Source organism: Lissotriton helveticus, chromosome 1_1 (genome assembly GCF_964261635.1).
Source record: "Lissotriton helveticus chromosome 1_1, aLisHel1.1, whole genome shotgun sequence".
Lineage (NCBI taxonomy): Eukaryota > Metazoa > Chordata > Amphibia > Caudata > Salamandridae > Lissotriton > Lissotriton helveticus.
In genome coordinates this window covers 346,454,246-346,472,898 of record NC_136057.1, presented here as the reverse complement: position 1 = coordinate 346,472,898, position 18,653 = coordinate 346,454,246, and the positions used below count along the sequence as shown (strand labels likewise).

The 18,653-nt window shown below is 48.9% G+C and overlaps 1 protein-coding gene across 1 annotated transcript in view; it reads left to right on the top strand.

Annotated features, from left to right (window-relative positions):
- Nucleotides 1–18,653, top strand: part of LOC144807727 (protein mono-ADP-ribosyltransferase PARP12-like) — a 332,204-nt gene that overhangs the window by 97,546 nt on the left and 216,005 nt on the right. The window contains exon 5 of the mRNA XM_078673397.1: nt 3,387–3,488. Coding sequence (XP_078529523.1) covers nt 3,387–3,488 — 102 coding nt within the window. The remainder of the gene's footprint in view (nt 1–3,386; nt 3,489–18,653) is intronic.

Here is an 18,653-nt window from a genome sequence, read left to right as displayed (position 1 = left end):
TGGTCCTAAGGAGGAGTCACCTATCTCGTGACTTTCAAAGAACTTTTCAGGACAACAACAAACTGCAAACATCCGGGCCCAACACTAGGTGGCGATCTATGCATAGTGTACAATCTGCAGCTCTACATGTCAAGAACAGATGCATACTGGTAAGTGGCATTTTCCTTTGGACTCCTGTTGCCCAAAATTCATAACTTGGTGGGGAAGAATTGAAACTATCAAAATGATGATCACCCCAATGATCAAATACCTGATAAGCATGCTCCCACTCCTACTCACAGAGATTTCCACAAGAAAGTCGATATCATGCTCACTAAATTCCTTTGGCACGGGAAGAAGGCAAGAAGCATTAGGAAATTGAGATTAGAAAAAACCCAAGGAGGGGTAAACCTAGCAGACTTTAGGGTGTTCCAATTAGCCTTTCTAGCAAAACAGGGAACATACTGGGTTGCCCCGGCAACCGACTATACACCAGTATATCTTCAGGTAAAGAAAGCCATCCTGAACAATCTGAGCCCACTGGCCCTCCTAACAGCAAATACCTATCCCAACTCATCCAAACCTATATTTAAAAACACAAAAATCGCACTTCTAAAAGTAGACAAGAAGATGGAGGTTAGCATCAAAGGGTCTAAGACAGAATCACTTTGGGTGAATAGCAACTTTAGGTACAAAGGGAAAAGCCTTACCTTTGATACCTGGATAGAGAAAGGTATCTGCTACCCGCACCAACTCGAAAATGGGGAATACTCCATCACCTTCTCCGACCTCAAATCAAGATACCACCTAAAAGACATCGAACCCTATAGGTTACTGAAAATAAGAGCAGCCTTATCAAAGAAGAAATTAACTATCCCCCAACCCTCAATCTTCCGATATGTATCAAACATTAACAAACTAGGACACCAAGTCTCGCAGCTCTACAAGCTACTACGTCCCAAAACCAACAAACTTAATGAAAAAACAATAGCCTACTGGGACAAACAGTCCCCACTCAATGAACATGAATGGGCCACTCTCTGGTCCTCGGGCTAGCGTAATTAGATTTCCCAGTTCTAGCACAAACTAAATTTGGGATGCTTCACAAGGCATTCTGGACCCCAGCTCGAATACACTCATTAGACCTCTTGGAGGATTCACTCTGCTGGAACTGTAACAAAGAGAACGGGTACCTAGCACACCTTATCTTCCAATGCCCAACTCTCAAGGTATTCTGGGGGAAAACCTTTGATTTCATTAATAATGTGTTTGAGTGCAAACTAGCAATGGAATTCCCCACCCTCACTTCGGCATTTAAATGCACGAATTTGAGGACTGAGCAAGATAAAGACCTAATGGACCTTTTACTGACAACAGCTGTGAAAATGGTACTAACCAACTGGAAAGACACAAGCAAAACTAGCTACAAAGGATGGATCAACTGGGTCACACATCTTAGAGGAGCGGACAATATTGGCTACAATACTCACCCTGGAAAGCTTCCTCGAGGGGGATGTGGAAAGTGCTGGACACTTACCTAGACTCTTATGATCCTCCATAAACAGTTGGTTTGCACAAACATCTTACCAGCCCTCGGCGCAAAAGTGTGGTTCCCCAACATAACCTGTGTGGGCTTGCATGCAGACTCAAGCATCCTGAGAGAGTGTCAGATGTAATGCAGTATGTACAGCTGATCCCAATGTTATAAAACAACCTAAATTATACCCGGCTCCAGACATCTATTTACAACAGTTATGTTAAGCGACTTTACCTCTCTACATGCCTGTCCTATTCCTCTTTTGTTTCACCACTATTTTTTCTGTCCTTTCCTTCTTACCTCTCTTTCACTCTCAAAGTAGAAGCAGGAGGGGCTGGCTGTATATTCACCATTGTACAAACGACTACTGCCATTTTTGGCTAACCCTGCAACAGTGGTTGTGATTGTATTCTTATATATAAATAATAAAAAAAAGAACAAAAAGGGCTACACTAATACTGAATGCAAGTGACAAATGCCTGGGCTGCAGTTTAGCAGAGTCATTCCTAGCAGGGGTTCCAAGGAAGTGGAAATCATGGGAGTACAGTAGACTGCATAGGGCATACATGGAATGGCAGAGGAGGGGTTGTGGGACTCTAAAGTCAGTGGAACAAGTTGTTTTAAAGGCATGGTGAATTTATTGTATTTATTTGTGTATGTATAGTTTTATATGGCTCATACAAGGGTAATCAGAGCACTTCAATCAATCAATCAGTATTTTATAAAGCCTGGCTACTCACCCATAAGGTGGATCTGCACTTCAGTCGAAGAGCCGGGTCTTGAGATCCTTACTGAATTACAGCAGTTATGGAGATTGCCTAAGGTGCAGAGTTCCAGGTCTACACAGGTAGGTAGGAGAAGGATCTTCCTCCAGCAGTCGTCTTGCAGTTCCGGTGGATGGTGGCCAGGGCCAGTTGGGCAAAGCGCAGTTGTCTGCTGGTAGTGTAGAAGGAGGTGTGGTGGTTGAGGTATGCAGGTCCAGCAATGTGGAGGGCTTTGTAGGCGTGCGTGAGGAGCTTGAATGTAATTCTTTTGTTGAAAGGTGGCCAGTGAGGGTCTCTCTGGCGTCAGTGACGTGGCTGTAGCTTGTGATGTTCAGGATGAGTCTGGCGGAGGAGTCCTGGATGTTCTGCAGTTTCTTTAGGAGATTCTGGGTGGTGCTGGTGTAGTCTGCTGCTGATGAGATCATGTGTGACGGTTTTCCTAGGCTCAGTGGGGATCCACTATAAGATCTTACAAAGTAGGCAGAATGTGTGGAAGCAGGAGAATGAAGCAGTGTTGATCTGGCGGTTCATTGAGAGTGAGGAGTCCAGGTTGATGGTGAGGTTTTGTGCGTGGTCAGTGGGTGTTGGGGGGGAGGGTGTTTCCAAGCACTGCGGGCCACCAGGCATCTGACATATACACAATGAACACAGTAGCTAATAAGACAATAACGTTACAAGGAAGTGATCATCATTCACAAACATACGCAATACAGGGGCAGTTATATAGTCCATGTCTAGTGCAAAAATTGACAAAAAATATTTCCCTTGGAGGGAGAAGCATGAGACACATCAGCAATCAGATCTCTACTTTGTGAAAGGGATAGTGAGTAAAAGAGAGAAAGACCACATTTTGGGCATCAAGACACTGGGCAAATGTGAAGGTCAAGAAATAAACGATTGAAGTTTGCTCTAAAAAGAAGGCAAGGAGATCGTGGTCCGAATGGGGGTCATGATGGCATTCATATTCTGGGGGATGAATAAACCATGTTCTACACATTCATCTACTCTATCTGAATTGGAAAGCCATAGGCCTATGGTAGTTTTATTTAAATTATTCTATTTTCTTCTTTCCCTTTCATTATTTTTTACTCTTGCTCTCACTACAGGTTCACGGCCGGAAGCTTCTCCAGTAGTTTCACCTCAAGATGACGAAAATAATCCAAACCAGATCTGCCTCCATCATATCTGGAAATTCTGTAGAAACCAAAGTGAGTGCTCAGGGTCAACATTCTTCTTGAAGGGGGTGATGCCCAGAAGAGAAAGAGACAGTGTCGGCTGGTGACATTTGAAAGGTCTGTAAGACTGACCGTCATAAAGGGGATCGGGGGGGGGGATTCTCCCACGAGCATGGTTGTCAATTCACCAAAATGACAGGAGTAGGGGACGTGACATCACATAGCCTCTGACTTCAAGATGATGTCGCAGGAAGTGACGTAACAAGACCTTTGACCCATCCCATGACATCACAGGAAATTACATCTCGTGACATTTTACCTGTAGCAAACATAGGAAGAGAGGCATCTGACCTTTGGCTAATACATCACACAAAGAGTTGGGAAAATCTCATGCTGATATAAATTTACTTCTCTACAAGCAAACATACGTTATTAAAATCCAATCAAAAATACATTAGCTGAATCAGAGAGTATCTTGAGATGCAGGGTTCAGAAAGATTTGCAAATAGTATAGAACAATGGAAAGTATGATAGCCTAGTTGCTATCACCTAATATCACATAAGTCGTCTCAGTCCTTCACTTTCTTTCATTTTGCCCCTTTTTATTTCTCTCCCCATTGACCAATCTCAAAAAGCTACACATTCTGAGCTATACTCACCAAAGTTTCCTTAACACCCTCTCTTATGCTTTCACGTGCAGCTGATGTCTCCTCACCTGTCAGATGTTCAACATTTCCTGTATCTCCTGTTCCATTTTTTGAATAATTCCTGTCTCAGGATTTCACTATCCCCTTTATGCCTCCATCCTAACCCACAATAGTGCTATCACCTTACCCCTTCATGTTGATGTTAATCCTGTATACCTGACTCTGAAATCATTCACATTGACTTACGGTACCAAACGTTCAGTCCAATCTCCTATAAACAGAGTACTTCGCTTTTTGAAGTTTCCCAGACTGTCAGACTCTCTCAGTGCTTCAAAATCGCCTGGCGCATAATATCTCTGCCCTCCACTTCACCGTTTTATGGAGGAAGAGAAGCAGTCTTTGCATCTGCTGTCTTTAACTTGGAGAATTCACAGAGGACAAAACGAAACTAACTTCTGCAGGAAGGTCAAGTTTAACTTTCTATTTTACCCTCCTTCCTGTACTGCACATTAACTCATTTTCTCCGTGTTGCAACTTGTGAGAAGTTGGCCTGATGTGCAGTGTTCACTATTCTAGTGATCACTATATATCAGTCCAAACAACCCTTATTGATGATTGGTTGTAAGTCAACCTTATAGACCAGTTATCCTAGTAGCATGGATACGAGCAGTCTAAGGCTAAGACTCTAGAGGGCGTGTTAAGCCAGCTGTTTTACCATCACATTACCCCTTGAACACCCAGTGAAAGGACACCACACAAGTTGTTATGAAAATAAACAGTGTATTTATTTATAACAAGACTACCCTGGCTCTTTATGAGACAGGGAGCTAAGCACACAACAAAACTCTTACGAAAATACTTTAAGTCGCACAATTTACACGAATGCCCGAGGGGCACGAAAAACCATATACTCTAAAAGTGGAATGCGAATTACTAGCAGGTAAGTAACGATTCTCAGAGGCTTTAGGAACGCTAGGCCTACAATACTGAACACTCAGGTTAGGGGCAGGAGGCCTAGGGACACCACGTGCAGAGTGGGAACTCTCACGCGGAAGGCGGGAAAAAGCCTATGGAAGCTAGTGTTCACAAAGTTAGTGTTCTCGGGCGAACCCGACTAGGTAGGTCAAAAACGAGAGTGGATCTGGACCCTTGGATAGTAAGGCTATGCTGGGGCACCGAAATGCCGAAGTTACCTAGCCCAGGGGCTGCAGCTGCATAGGTCTGAAAAGACGTCGGGATTCTTCGTTGACGAACCAGGAGCCTGAAGGAAGGGAGTTGCTGGCAGGCGACCAGTGAAGATTGTTCGAGTGATCCAAGCCTGGATCGAAGATGGATGACACCTGAAAGCAGAGGGGACCAAGTTCGTGACTACTAGCCAGTAGTCAGGGGGCACCAGGAGGGCACCGGATGGTAGTCACCTCGACAAGGTGAGTGGGCGACGCTGTGCTCTGCAGTCTCACGGACCAGGAGGCGTTGTCGGCGACCAGGATGGAGGTACGAGCTGTCCCACGATGGATGATGCTGTCGACGTCGCTGGACCCAGGATTGGGGCAACAAGTCTTGGCAAATTCAAGCCCACGCGGTGGACCTAAAATGGCGTCTGGAGTGGACCAGGAGGGTCCGGGGTGCTCCTCTTCTGGAAGGGAGCAAGGGCCTGTCTGGAGCAACCAGACCAGCAGCAGTGATGTCGTCGGGCGTCGTTAAGAAGGCCACAAGCCAGCGGGCTAGTAGCCAAACAACGCGGTGAGCAGTCGCAAGCAGAAGGGCCCCACGCAGATCGTGGAGATGCTGGGAGGCTGAACTTCGGTGCTGGGGCTGCTCAGGGTCGGGGCTTCTCGGACCCCAAAGCACTCACCAGAGGATCCCTCGGCGGTCGTGCTGGAAAGAAGTCGTGCAGTCTTGAAGATGGCCGGTCCCTCGAGGTCTCGTCGCACCCACGGTTCTCAGCTTGGCTGTAGAGGTGGGTAGAGGTCAGAGGTGCCAGGGAAGCCGGTTCTCGTCGAGCTGGGCAGTCGGATTCCGGAGGAAGGACTTGCAGCAGACCGCAGTGTTCTTAAGATGGTGCCTGCGGATGCAGGGTGACTACTCCTTAGTCACAAGGGAGAATCTTGAAGAAGAAATCTTGATGTCCTTTCGTAGAAAGTCGTGTCTTGATTCCAAAGATGATCTAATTTGGAAGGGGGCCTGCTCCTACCTTTATCTGGGAAAAGGGGGCTGGCACGCGACTAAGTCCTGCCCTATGGGTGGGACCAGGAGGGGGGTGGTTACACCCCTCTCCTTTGGCGGGCTTTCCCCAGGCCAGGGGCTGGAGTGCCCCTGGAACTGGTTTCAGCCGGCCTATGCACAGTGAGCACCGGGGTGCCACTTGCAGTCACCTTCCTCTGTAGCCCTGCCTACCTAGAATACACAAAACCCTGTCTGGGACGGTGCTGGCACCGCCCTTGGCAGGAAACCCTTTGTCCTTGCCTCCTGCTCTGGGAGGACTCCCAGCAGCAGGAGGGCAGACTTGTGTCTCGGTGGCAGCATCCATTTTGTGGAGCTAAGGCTCTGCTTGACTTTAACCGGGGTTACAGGTTACATACATGTCGTGTCCCTCTAGAAGGGTGGAATGCTAACCCCGTCGCCAGAATTGGCGAGGGGTTAGTATTCCAATTCGTATGACACCTTACTCGACATGTTTTGATAAAGCGATACCAGAGTTGGCATATAACCGCGAGGATTATAATGCACTTAAGAGTATATGGTATGCGATATCATGGAAACGGCTAAGGGATAGCTCCCAAAAGCCGCAGACAGGCTCAGCTCATGCCAGAGCACCATCTCACACGATTCCAAGCACTCTGCCTTCAAGATTGTTAAGGCCTGCCATAGGAGTGACTGATAGGAGATCTGTGTGTCCATTTTAGGGTTAGATATAGGTATACTATATCTAAAGCAAAGGGTGAGTACACCACCTTGCCCCAGCTGTCGTGCAGCCAGTTGTGTCAGTTTAGTTAGTCGGTCCAGGGGTGGCACAATACATGCTTCAGCCCCTGGGAGACTTTTGGGTGCACCTCAGCCCTGGGTACAGGGACTTAGAGAGGGCCCAGTGCCAATTCAGTACCTGAGTACAATTTGGATAGAGAGAACAGCTAGGCTGTGGGTCTGATTAGCAGGCCCACAGCCAGGGAAAGTCGTAAACCAGTGCAGCAAAAAGCAAAAATCTGGGTGATCATAGGATTGCAGACCCTACTCTCCTACATGACCCCCCCCCAAACTTTGGGACAATAAACTAACCTTGACCAGGTGAGTCTTCTTGCTCTAAGTGGAAATACCTGGAGAGCCCATCAGCATTGCTGTGATCAGTACCAGGTCTATGCTCCACTGTAAAATCCATCCCCTGTAGGGAAATGGACCACCTAAGCAGTTTGGGGTTTTCACCCTTCATCTGATTTAGCCACAAGAGGGGCTTGTGGTCGGTCTGAATGGTGAAGTGAGTACCAAACAAGTAGGCCCTCAGCTTCTTCAGGGCCCAAACCACAGCAAAGGCCACCCTCTCAATAGCTGACCAATTTTTCCCTCTGGGGGTCAGCCTCCTGCTAATGAAAGCAATAGGCTGGTCATTACCATCAAAATTCAGCTGAGACAGAACAGCTCCCACACCCAACTCAGAAGCATCTGTTTGGACAATGAATGGCTTGGAGTAATCTGGACTCTTAAGGATAGGTGCTGTGCACATGGCCTGCTTTAGGTCATTGAATGCTTTCTGACAGCTTGCTGTCCACTGAACTTTCTTTGGCATCTTCTTGCTTGTCAGGTCATTAAGAGGGGTCACTATGGACCCATAATTTCTGACAAACTTCCTATAGTACCCAGTCAGGCCCAAGAAAGCTCGAACCTGAGTCTGGGTGATTGGAGGAGCCCAGTCCTTGATGGCGTGTATCTTACTCTCCAGTGGCTGAACCTGGCCTCCACCTACAATGTGGCCCAGGTATACAACCTGTGTCTGCCCTATCTGGCACTTAGTGGCCTTGATAGTGAGGCCTGCCTTTTGCAGGGCCTCTAACACTTTCCTCAGGTGGACCAGGTGATCCTCCCAGGTGGAGCTAAAGACAGCAATATCGTCAAGATATGCTGCACAGAAGTCATCCAGCCCAGTGAGGACTTGATTCACCAACCTTTGGAAGGTGGTAGGGGCATTCTTCAACCCAAAGGGCATTACCACAAACTGATAATGACCACCAGGGGTAGAAAATGCTGTCTTGGGCCTGGCTTCCTCAGCTAACCTGATTTGCCAATACCCAGCTGTCAAATCAAATGTACTTAAGAACTTGGCAGAAGCCAATTTGTCTATAAGTTCATCTGCTCTTGGTATTGGGTGGGCATCAGTCTTAGTGACTGCATTGAGGCCTCTGTAGTCTACGCAAAACCTCATCTCTCTCTTACCACCCTGGGTGTGAGGCTTTGGCACTAGAACTACTGGGCTAGCCCAAGGGCTATCTGAGGGCTCAATGACTCCCAGCTCCAACATTTTCTGCACTTCTGTTTTGATGCAGTCTCTAACATGATCAGGCTGTCTGTAGATTTTACTCTTGACAGGCAGACTGTCTCCAGTGTCAACATCATGGGTACACCAATCAGTTTGGCTGGGTGTCAGAGAGAACATATGTCTGAAGGATTGCAGAACTTGCCTGCAATCCTGTTGCTGATGCTCAGTGAGGCTGCCACAAAAGACAACACCATCTACTGATCCATCATCAGGATTCTGAGTGAGCAGGTCTGGGAGAGGGTCACTCTCTTCCTCCTGTCCCTCATCTGTGGCCATGAGCAAGCTCATGTCCTTCCTGTCAACATATGCCTTGAGCCTGTTTACATGGAGCACTCTGAGAGGGCTCCTGGGAGTTCCAAGGTCCACCAAGTAGGTAACCTCTCCCTTTTGCTCAATGATGGTGTGGGGCCCAGACCATTTGTCTTTCAGAGCTGCTGGGGCCACTGGCTCCAGCACACACACCTTCTGTCCAGGCTTGTACACAGTCAGGACAGCCTTTTGGTCATGCCAAGCTTTTTGGAGTTCTTGGCTGGCCTCCAGGTTTTTAGATGCCTTTTCCATATACTCAGCCATCCTGGAGCGGAGACCAAGTACATAGTCCACTATGTTGGTTGCAGGCTTTTTGAGAGGTCTCTCCCATCCTTCCTTCACCAAACACAGGGGTCCTCCTACAGGATGCCCATACAGAAGCTCAAAAGGGCTGTAGCCAACCCCCTTCTGTGGGACCTCTCTGTAAGCAAACAAGAGGCAGGGGATCAGGACATCCCATCTTCTCCTAAGAGTTTCAGGTAGCCCATGAATCATCCCTTTGAGGGTCCTGTTGAATCTCTCAACAAGCCCATTGCATTGTGGGTGATAGGGTGTGGTGAACTTGTAGTTCACACCACACTCCTTCCACATTGCAGTCAGATATCCTGACATGAAGTTTGTACCTCTGTCAGAAACAACCTCCTTAGGGAAGCCCACTCTGGAGAACACTCCAACTAGGGCCCTTGCCACTACAGGTGCTGTAGTGGTCCTAAGTGGAATAGCTTCAGGATACCTGGTGGCATGATCCACCACCACCAGTATAAACTTGTGCCCTGATGCTGTCTGGGGTTCCATTGGACCAACAATGTCAATCCCCACTCTTTCAAAGGGGACCCCCACCACAGGTAGTGGTATGAGGGGGGCCTTTGTTGTGCCACCTGACTTACCACTGGCTTGGCAAGTGACACAGGAGCGACAAAACTCCTTGGTATTCTCATTCATGTGGGGCCAGTGAAAGTGTGAGACAAGCCTGTCCCACGTCTTTGTCTGACCTAAATGACCTGCAATGGGAATTTCATGGGCCAAGGTGAGAAGGAAACCTCTCAGAGACAAGGGGATGACCAGCCTCCTGGTTGCACCAGGCTTGGGGTCTCTTGACTCAGAGTACAGGAGTCCATCTTCCCAGTATACCCTGTGGGCACCTGTGGCATTCCCTGCAGCCTCAGCAGCAGCCTGCTGTCTGAGGGGTTCAAGGGAAGGGCAGTCTAACTGTGCCTTCCCCAGGTCTGCTCTGGAGGGTCCCCCTGAGCCCAGAAACTCAACTTGATCAAGTTCAAGCTCTTTAGGCTCAGTTTCCCTCAGCTCTCTCAGATCAGCCTCCTCAGAGACTTGATCCTCAACCTGGGGCAAGGGGGAAGGCAAAGCCTTACCCTTACTGCTCTTCTTCTTGGAAGGTGTCTGGTCCATCATTTCAGGATCCAGCACCTGTTCAGTGGGGCATCTTCTGGCCTGTGACCTAGTCACAGCAAGCACATGTGCTGGCAAGCCTAACATTTCCATGTGAGTCCTCTGCTCCACTTCTGACCATAGTGATGACTCCAAATCATTGCCCAACAAACAATCAACTGGGAGGTCTGAACTGACTACAACTTTCTTTTGACCCTTCACTCCCCCCCAGGAGAAAGCAACAATCGCCATACTATGACTGGTAGTGACGTTGCTGGCATTGGTCACCAGGAAATCTGTACCTGGCATGATCTGTCCAGGGTCCACAAAGTTAGGTGTCACCATGGTGACACTGGCACAAGTGTCCCTATAGGCCTGAGCCATCTTGCCATTAATCAAAGGTGTCTGCCTGTATTTGCCCAAAGTATTGGGACTTATATCAGGGGATATATCCATATCCCCTGTACAGACAAGGACAGCCTGAGTGAGTGTGCCAACTAAGTTGTCAGACCCCTCAGTTCCCAAGGTTAACCCAACTATTGCCTTGGGAGGTACACTACCACTACTGACTGTACTAGGGGGTGCAGTTGCCTTAGGGGCTGTAGTGGCAGGAGTTTGTCCTCCTCTTTTGGTGCACTCACTAAACCAGTGAGACTTACTTTTACAGTACTGGCACCACCTTTTTGACTGGCCTTCTTGAGTCTTCTTCTTCTGGGAAGCCTGACCCCCACCCTCTTTGGTTTGTTGGGGACCTGGTGAAGACTTCTGGTCATTTTGTTCACTCTTAGCATTACCCTTCTGGTCTGCTTTCTTCTGACCACCCTGGTTCTGGTTCTGGTTCTGCTTGATCCTTGTTCTGACCCATTTGTCTGCCTTCTTTCCCAATTTTTGGGGAGAGGTCAGATCTGAATCAACAAGGTGCTGGTGCAACAACTGGTTCTGACAATTATTTAAAATTTGTTCTCTCATCATGAGATTGTACAACCCTGTGTAATCAGTAACCTTGCTACCCAGCAACCAGCCCTCCAAAGCCTTAGTGGCACTATCCACAAAGTCAGACCAGTCCTGAGACTGAGTTTTCTGGGTGTCTCTGAACAGCAACCTGTACTGCTCAGTGGTTAAACCAAACCCATCAACCAGTGTATTTTTCAGGACCTGGTAATCATTAGCATCCTCCACTCTTGTAGTGAGGAGCTTGTCTCTACCTTTACCATCAAAGGAGAGCCACAGTATAGCTGCCCACTGACTTTGGGGAATGCACTGCACAGTGCAGGCCCTCTCCAAAGCAGCCATCCATTTCTGGATGTCATCCCCTTGCTTAAAGGGGGGCACTATTTTTGTCAGGTGTTTAGTATCTAAACCCTTCTCTCTATCTCTTGGGAGATTGCTGCCACCAGTGGGAGCTAACCCACTCATCTGCTGCTCTCTAGCAAAGGCAAGCTTCTCTTTGGCCAGGGCAAGTTCTTCCCTTTCAATTCTCAAAGTAGCCTGTCTCATCCTAGCTTCATGCTCCATTCTCTGAGGGGAAGTCAATCTCCTCTGGGGAGAGTTCCTTCTCCTCTGAGAAGAGGCATTAGAGTGCAGAGATCTATTGGAGTACCTAGAAAGAGATCTATCTCTCCTAACTCCAAGGTTAGGCCTACTTAGGGTCAGTACTGGGGGTCCCCCAGATCCTAGCCCAAGCAAGTCTAAGTTGGCCCTAGTTAGCCTTCTGACTACCTCAAGACCTTCGTCTACCTCATCCCCAGAGAGTTCCTCGTGATCCTCCTCCTCAACTGCATTGGCAGTGTTGGGGAGGTCTGGATCCCCAGAGGTACCCTCTAAGGCTGGCATATTCCCCTCTAGCTGAGAAATCTTTCTCGCATCATAAGTCTCTAAGAGACCTATCAAAAAGGGAATGGTGGGGTTAGACCCCTGTTTCAGTTTCCTGGAGGTACACACTTGTCTCATCTCCTGGAAACTGAGAGCTGCATATCTTGATTTGACCTGTGGAGGGTCAATATCCACAAGGGGAGTCTCAGTAGATTCTCCTTGGGTAGACATGCTTTTCTAGTGAGGTGTAAGTGGTGCACTTACCTACACTATATGTTTGCCTACTGATCCCTTGCTAGAGTTGTAGTTTAGGGTGTGCTAGGCCCTAGGAGCTACAACAGCTGGTTCAGTAGAACTCAGAGTATTCTAAGCTAAGTTATATGTACCTTTAGTACTTATGTGATCTTTCACAAGATATTCTTAGGATATGTGTGGTAAAACAACAGCAAGCTCAAATCCCAACCGCTGCTCACCAATGTGAGAAGTTGGCCTGATGTGCAGTGTTCACTATTCTAGTGATCACTATATATCAGTCCAAACAACCCTTATTGATGATTGGTTGTAAGTCAACCTTATAGACCAGCTATCCTAGTAGCATGGATACGAGCAGTCTAAGGCTAAGACTCTAGAGGGCGTGTTAAGCCAGCTGTTTTACCATCACATTACCCCTTGAACACCCAGTGAAAGGACACCACACAAGTTGTTATGAAAATAAACAGTGTATTTATTTATAACAAGACTACCCTGGCTCTTTATGAGACAGGGAGCTAAGCACACAACAAAACTCTTACGAAAATACTTTAAGTCGCACAATTTACACGAATGCCCGAGGGGCACGAAAAACCATATACTCTAAAAGTGGAATGCGAATTACTAGCAGGTAAGTAACGATTCTCAGAGGCTTTAGGAACGCTAGGCCTACAATACTGAACACTCAGGTTAGGGGCAGGAGGCCTAGGGACACCACGTGCAGAGTGGGAACTCTCACGCGGAAGGCGGGAAAAAGCCTATGGAAGCTAGTGTTCACAAAGTTAGTGTTCTCGGGCGAACCCGACTAGGTAGGTCAAAAACGAGAGTGGATCTGGACCCTTGGATAGTAAGGCTATGCTGGGGCACCGAAATGCCGAAGTTACCTAGCCCAGGGGCTGCAGCTGCATAGGTCTGAAAAGACGTCGGGATTCTTCGTTGACGAACCAGGAGCCTGAAGGAAGGGAGTTGCTGGCAGGCGACCAGTGAAGATTGTTCGAGTGATCCAAGCCTGGATCGAAGATGGATGACACCTGAAAGCAGAGGGGACCAAGTTCGTGACTACTAGCCAGTAGTCAGGGGGCACCAGGAGGGCACCGGATGGTAGTCACCTCGACTAGGTGAGTGGGCGACGCTGTGCTCTGCAGTCTCACGGACCAGGAGGCGTTGTCGGCGACCAGGATGGAGGTACGAGCTGTCCCACGATGGAGGATGCTGTCGACGTCGCTGGACCCAGGATTGGGGCAACAAGTCTTGGCAAATTCAAGCCCACGCGGTGGACCTAAAATGGCGTCTGGAGTGGACCAGGAGGGTCCGGGGTGCTCCTCTTCTGGAAGGGAGCAAGGGCCAGTCTGGAGCAACCAGACCAGCAGCAGTGATGTCGTTGGGCGTCGTTAAGAAGGCCACAAGCCAGCGGGCTAGTAGCCAAACAACGCGGTGAGCAGTCGCAAGCAGAAGGGCCCCACGCAGATCGTGGAGATGCTGGGAGGCTGAACTTCGGTGCTGGGGCTGCTCAGGGTCGGGGCTTCTCGGACCCCAAAGCACTCACCAGAGGATCCCTCGGCGGTCGTGCTGGAAAGAAGTCGTGCAGTCTTGAAGATGGCCGGTCCCTCGAGGTCTCGTCGCACCCACGTTCTCAGCTTGGCTGTAGAGGTGGGTAGAGGTCAGAGGTGCCAGGGAAGCCGGTTCTCGTCGAGCTGGGCAGTCGGATTCCGGAGGAAGGGCTTGCAGCAGACCGCAGTGTTCTTAAGATGGTGCCTGCGGATGCAGGGTGACTCCTCCTTAGTCACAAGGGAGAATCTTGAAGAAGAAATATTGATGTCCTTTCGTAGAAAGTCGTGTCTTGATTCCAAAGATGATCTAATTTGGAAGGGGGCCTGCTCCTACCTTTATCTGGGAAAAGGGGGCTGGCACGCGACTAAGTCCTGCCCTATGGGTGGGACCAGGAGGGGGGTGGTTACACCCCTCTCCTTTGGCGGGCTTTCCCCAGGCCAGGGGCTGGAGTGCCCCTGGAACTGGTTTCAGCCGGCCTATGCACAGTGAGCACCGGGGTGCCACTTGCAGTCACCTTCCTCTGTAGCCCTGCCTACCTAGAATACACAAAACCCTGTCTGGGACGGTGCTGGCACCGCCCCTGGCAGGAAACCCTTTGTCCTTGCCTCCTGCTCTGGGAGGACTCCCAGCAGCAGGAGGGCAGACTTGTGTCTCGGTGGCAGCATCGATTTTGTGGAGCTAAGGCTCTGCTTGACTTTAACCGGGGTTACAGGTTACATACATGTCGTGTCCCTCTAGAAGGGTGGAATGCTAACCCCGTCGCCAGAATTGGCGAGGGGTTAGTATTCCAATTCGTATGACACCTTACTCAACATGTTTTGATAAAGCGATACCAGAGTTGGCATATAACCGCGAGGATTATAATGCACTTAAGAGTATATGGTATGCGATATCATGGAAACGGCTAAGGGATAGATCCCGAAAGCCGCAGACAGGCTCAGCTCATGCCAGAGCACCATCTCACACGATTCCAAGCACTCTGCCTTCAGGATTGTTAAGGCCTGCCATAGGAGTGACTGATAGGAGATCTGTGTGTCCATTTTAGGGTTAGATATAGGTATACTATATCTAAAGCAAAGGGTGAGTACACCACCTTGCCCCAGCTGTCGTGCAGCCAGTTGTGTCAGTTTAGTTAGTCGGTCCAGGGGTGGCACAATACATGCTTCAGCCCCTGGGAGACTTCTGGGTGCACCTCAGCCCTGGGTACAGGGACTTAGAGAGGGCCCAGTGCCAATTCAGTACCTGAGTACAATTTGGATAGAGAGAACAGCTAGGCTGTGGGTCTGATTAGCAGGCCCACAGCCAGGGAAAGTCGTAAACCAGTGCAGCAAAAAGCAAAAATCTGGGTGATCATAGGATTGCAGACCCTACTCTCCTACACAACTCTCGTGACAATCTGTATCGTGACTCCCTTTGGTCCCTTGGCAAGAGCACGCATCCAATCACTGATAATGTATATTTGAAAGCCTCTGAGGAAATGCAAAGTGAATTTTTGTATGACAACATAATCACAGACATATTTTATGGCAGGCTAGGACCAGGGGTCACACGCGAAGTGTCAGGGGTGGCAAATGCTTGCTGAGGGCGACCCCAAGCAACCCCCAATTGACTTCACCCCCCTGAGAAATTTGTCAAAAAAAGTGTGGGCAAATGGTGCTTTTTTTTTTTTTTAGCTATTTTTATTAAAGAGCTAAACAGTAGCAGCAAAGACAGGACAAAGGCAGTTCAGCTGTATATGCCTACATTCAGGTGTACAAGTAAAGCGTGCATTATCATACTGGAGCATTAACAGTAGCATCGAGCAGTATGACGGTCAGTATAGAGGGTACACTGTTGTCCACAGGTCTGGGAGTCACCACCTCTGCACATTTTGTCGGCACAGGAAATTATGTCGTCACATCCGTGTTCGCCCATTCCAGTAGTGCATTTCTCTCCCGTCAAAGTTCCACCGTGGGAGAGATACAGATATCCCCCCTATATTTATTCCAACGCCCCAACTTTTGATCCCATTTTCGAGGGCAGCCTCTACCTTTATATACATTTTTCTCCGCTACCATGGCATGGTCCATGTCGTTAGCCCAATCCCGCAACCTTGGTTGAGTATCCACCCCCCACTTCTGGGCAATATTTCTCTTCGCGATGCTCCATCCCATGGTGGCCCATGATTGTTCGGTTTGGGTGAGGTCTGTGGCCTCCCAGATATTGAGGAGGCATAATTGGGGAGATTTGTTGGGTCACGTCTACCCAGTATCGCTGTATGTGGGGCATTCCCATATAATGTGTATGAATGTGCCTAATTGATTGCAATGTCGAAGACAATTTGTGTCTGGTCTCCTGCCCAATTTAAATAGCAATTTAGCATCGAAATATACACAGTGTAGAATCTTAAGCTGGACCAGCCGGAGTCGCATCGGGATGGCTATCTCTCGGGGGAGGCTAGCGCTTCGATCCATTCCTCGTCAGTGATAGCACCCATGTCCGCCTCCCAATTAGCTTGCAGTTTCAGCATTGGATCGGGCTGGTTGTTGATAAGCATCTTGTATGTTAAGGAGACAGCCTTGCTGACTTCCAGAGGAGAAGAGTCTGGGAGGGAGGTGTCAGTAGGAAGGGCGGAGTCTATGGCATGGCTAATCTGAAGATACCGGAAGTGCTCTGATGGTGCAAGCTGGTATTTTATCTGGAGTTCTGCAAAGGAGGCCTTCATGCCCTTAACCCACATATCCCCCACCGTGGAAATGCCAATCGTGTCCCACTTATCGAATCCTGCATAGGCACTGAGGCGTCCCAGGATGTCGGGCTCCCACAGAGGGGTAGCCTTTGTCAGGCGCCCGCACCATCCCATCCACCTCTGGACTCCATGCCACACTTCTACTGTACGGGCCATAGGGCCGGTCAACCACAGTTTCTTGGGGTTGGAATATAGCGCTCTACTATTGCCGCCCTTCCCCATTAACCACAGGTCAGTTCGGAAGATGGGGTCGGAATGGAATCCAAACGCCCATTTGTTAATGGCAATTTCTAACTGCTGAGTCGATCTGCGTAAAATAGGAATTAGGGACTGAGAAAGGTGTATTTTGCAGGGCATAGAGAAAGCGTGGTAGGGCGAGCATCTTGAATAAAGACGCCCTGCCCAGAAAGGTGACGGGCAGCGTCTTCCAGTGGGTTGCATCAGATTTAAATTTCTGCAACAGACCCAACAAATTCCGTTTGTAGAACGTTGCCTCGTCAGTTGTTATAAAGATTCCGAGGTATCGAAAACCCTGGATCGCCACAGGGAAGGTATAATCGCGAGGGATGCGGCGGATTACTCCAAAGGAAATACATCTGAGATTTGGACCAGTTTATCTGGTAACCGGAGTGAGCTCTGAAAATATAGAAGATGTGGAGAACGCGGCGAAGGGAGCGCACCGGCAAAGTGAGATAAAGTAAAATGTCGTCCGCGTATAGCGATATACAGTCTTCGTTTTCGTCCATCCACTTAAAACCTCGGATACCGGGGTCCCCCCTAATCCAGACCGCTAAAGGCTCGAGGGCCAGAGCAAAGAGGAGCGGTGACAGTGGGCAGCCTTGTCTTGTGCCCGTCATAGGGGAAAGGAGCCCGAGCAATGGTTGTTTACTGAGACGTGGGCTATGGGAAGGTTGTATAATAATCTGATCCACCCAATCAACTTGGGCCCGAGACCAATGCGAGCCAGAACAGCGAATAGATAGTCCCATGCCAAGGTGTCGAATGCCATTCTTGCGTCAAGTGCTAGTAAGATTGCTTCCTCCTCAATCGTCGCCACCCGACCCAGTGCACCATGGACGCGCCATAAGTTATGCGCCGTGTTCCGACCTGGCATAAACCCCGACTGGTCCGGGTGAATCAAGTCAGCGAGATACGGAAGTAGTCGGTTAGCCAATAGTTTGGCCAAGATTTTGGCTTCCACCGTTATCAGTGAGATAGGCCAGTAGGATGTGCACTCGTCCTCTGGTGTGCCGGGTTTGCGGATATCCACATTGGTGGCTTCGCGGATGTCGGCTGGGAAGAGACCAGTCTCATACCATTCATTGTACATATTCAGTAAGTGAGGAGCACGCTTTGTCACCATGGGTTTCATGAGTTCGATCAGAAGCCCATTGAGGCCCATCTCCTTACCGGCTCGGATATCTGGAATTGCTTTCCGAATCTCCTCAACGGAAAGATCGACCTCTAAGGCCTCCCTATCTTGTTGGGAGACAGTTGATACCTCGATAGTGGCAAGGAGCTCTGCCCCCATGGTGCCTGCGAGTCCCGTGGTAAGTTTGTTCATAGTAGTTGGCGAACGCCTCTGCAATTGCCTGATGGTCAGTGATCAGGACGTCACCTGGCCCCTTGATTGCGCGCAAATGGTGCATTTTTAAGCACATTTGAGAAAGCAAAAAGGTTAATAAGGCAGTTGTGAAAGTGTAGTCATGTCATCAATATAGAGATTTGATATGATAATGATGTTGGTTGGTGAACTCACTTTCCTTACAGAAACCTGGATTACAAGGCCCCGGCCAAGCATAAATTTGGCAGTTTTAGACAGCTACAACATTTTGCAATGTGGCCACAAAAAGCAGCCTGTAGAGTGGGGAAGCAGCCTTTACAACGCAACCAGTTACATCGCATGCCGTTGCAACGAAAAAGGTTTGCAGCAGTGGGTAGAAGGTGTTGGATTTAACTCCTACACCTTCCCTACTGCAGTCTTGTTG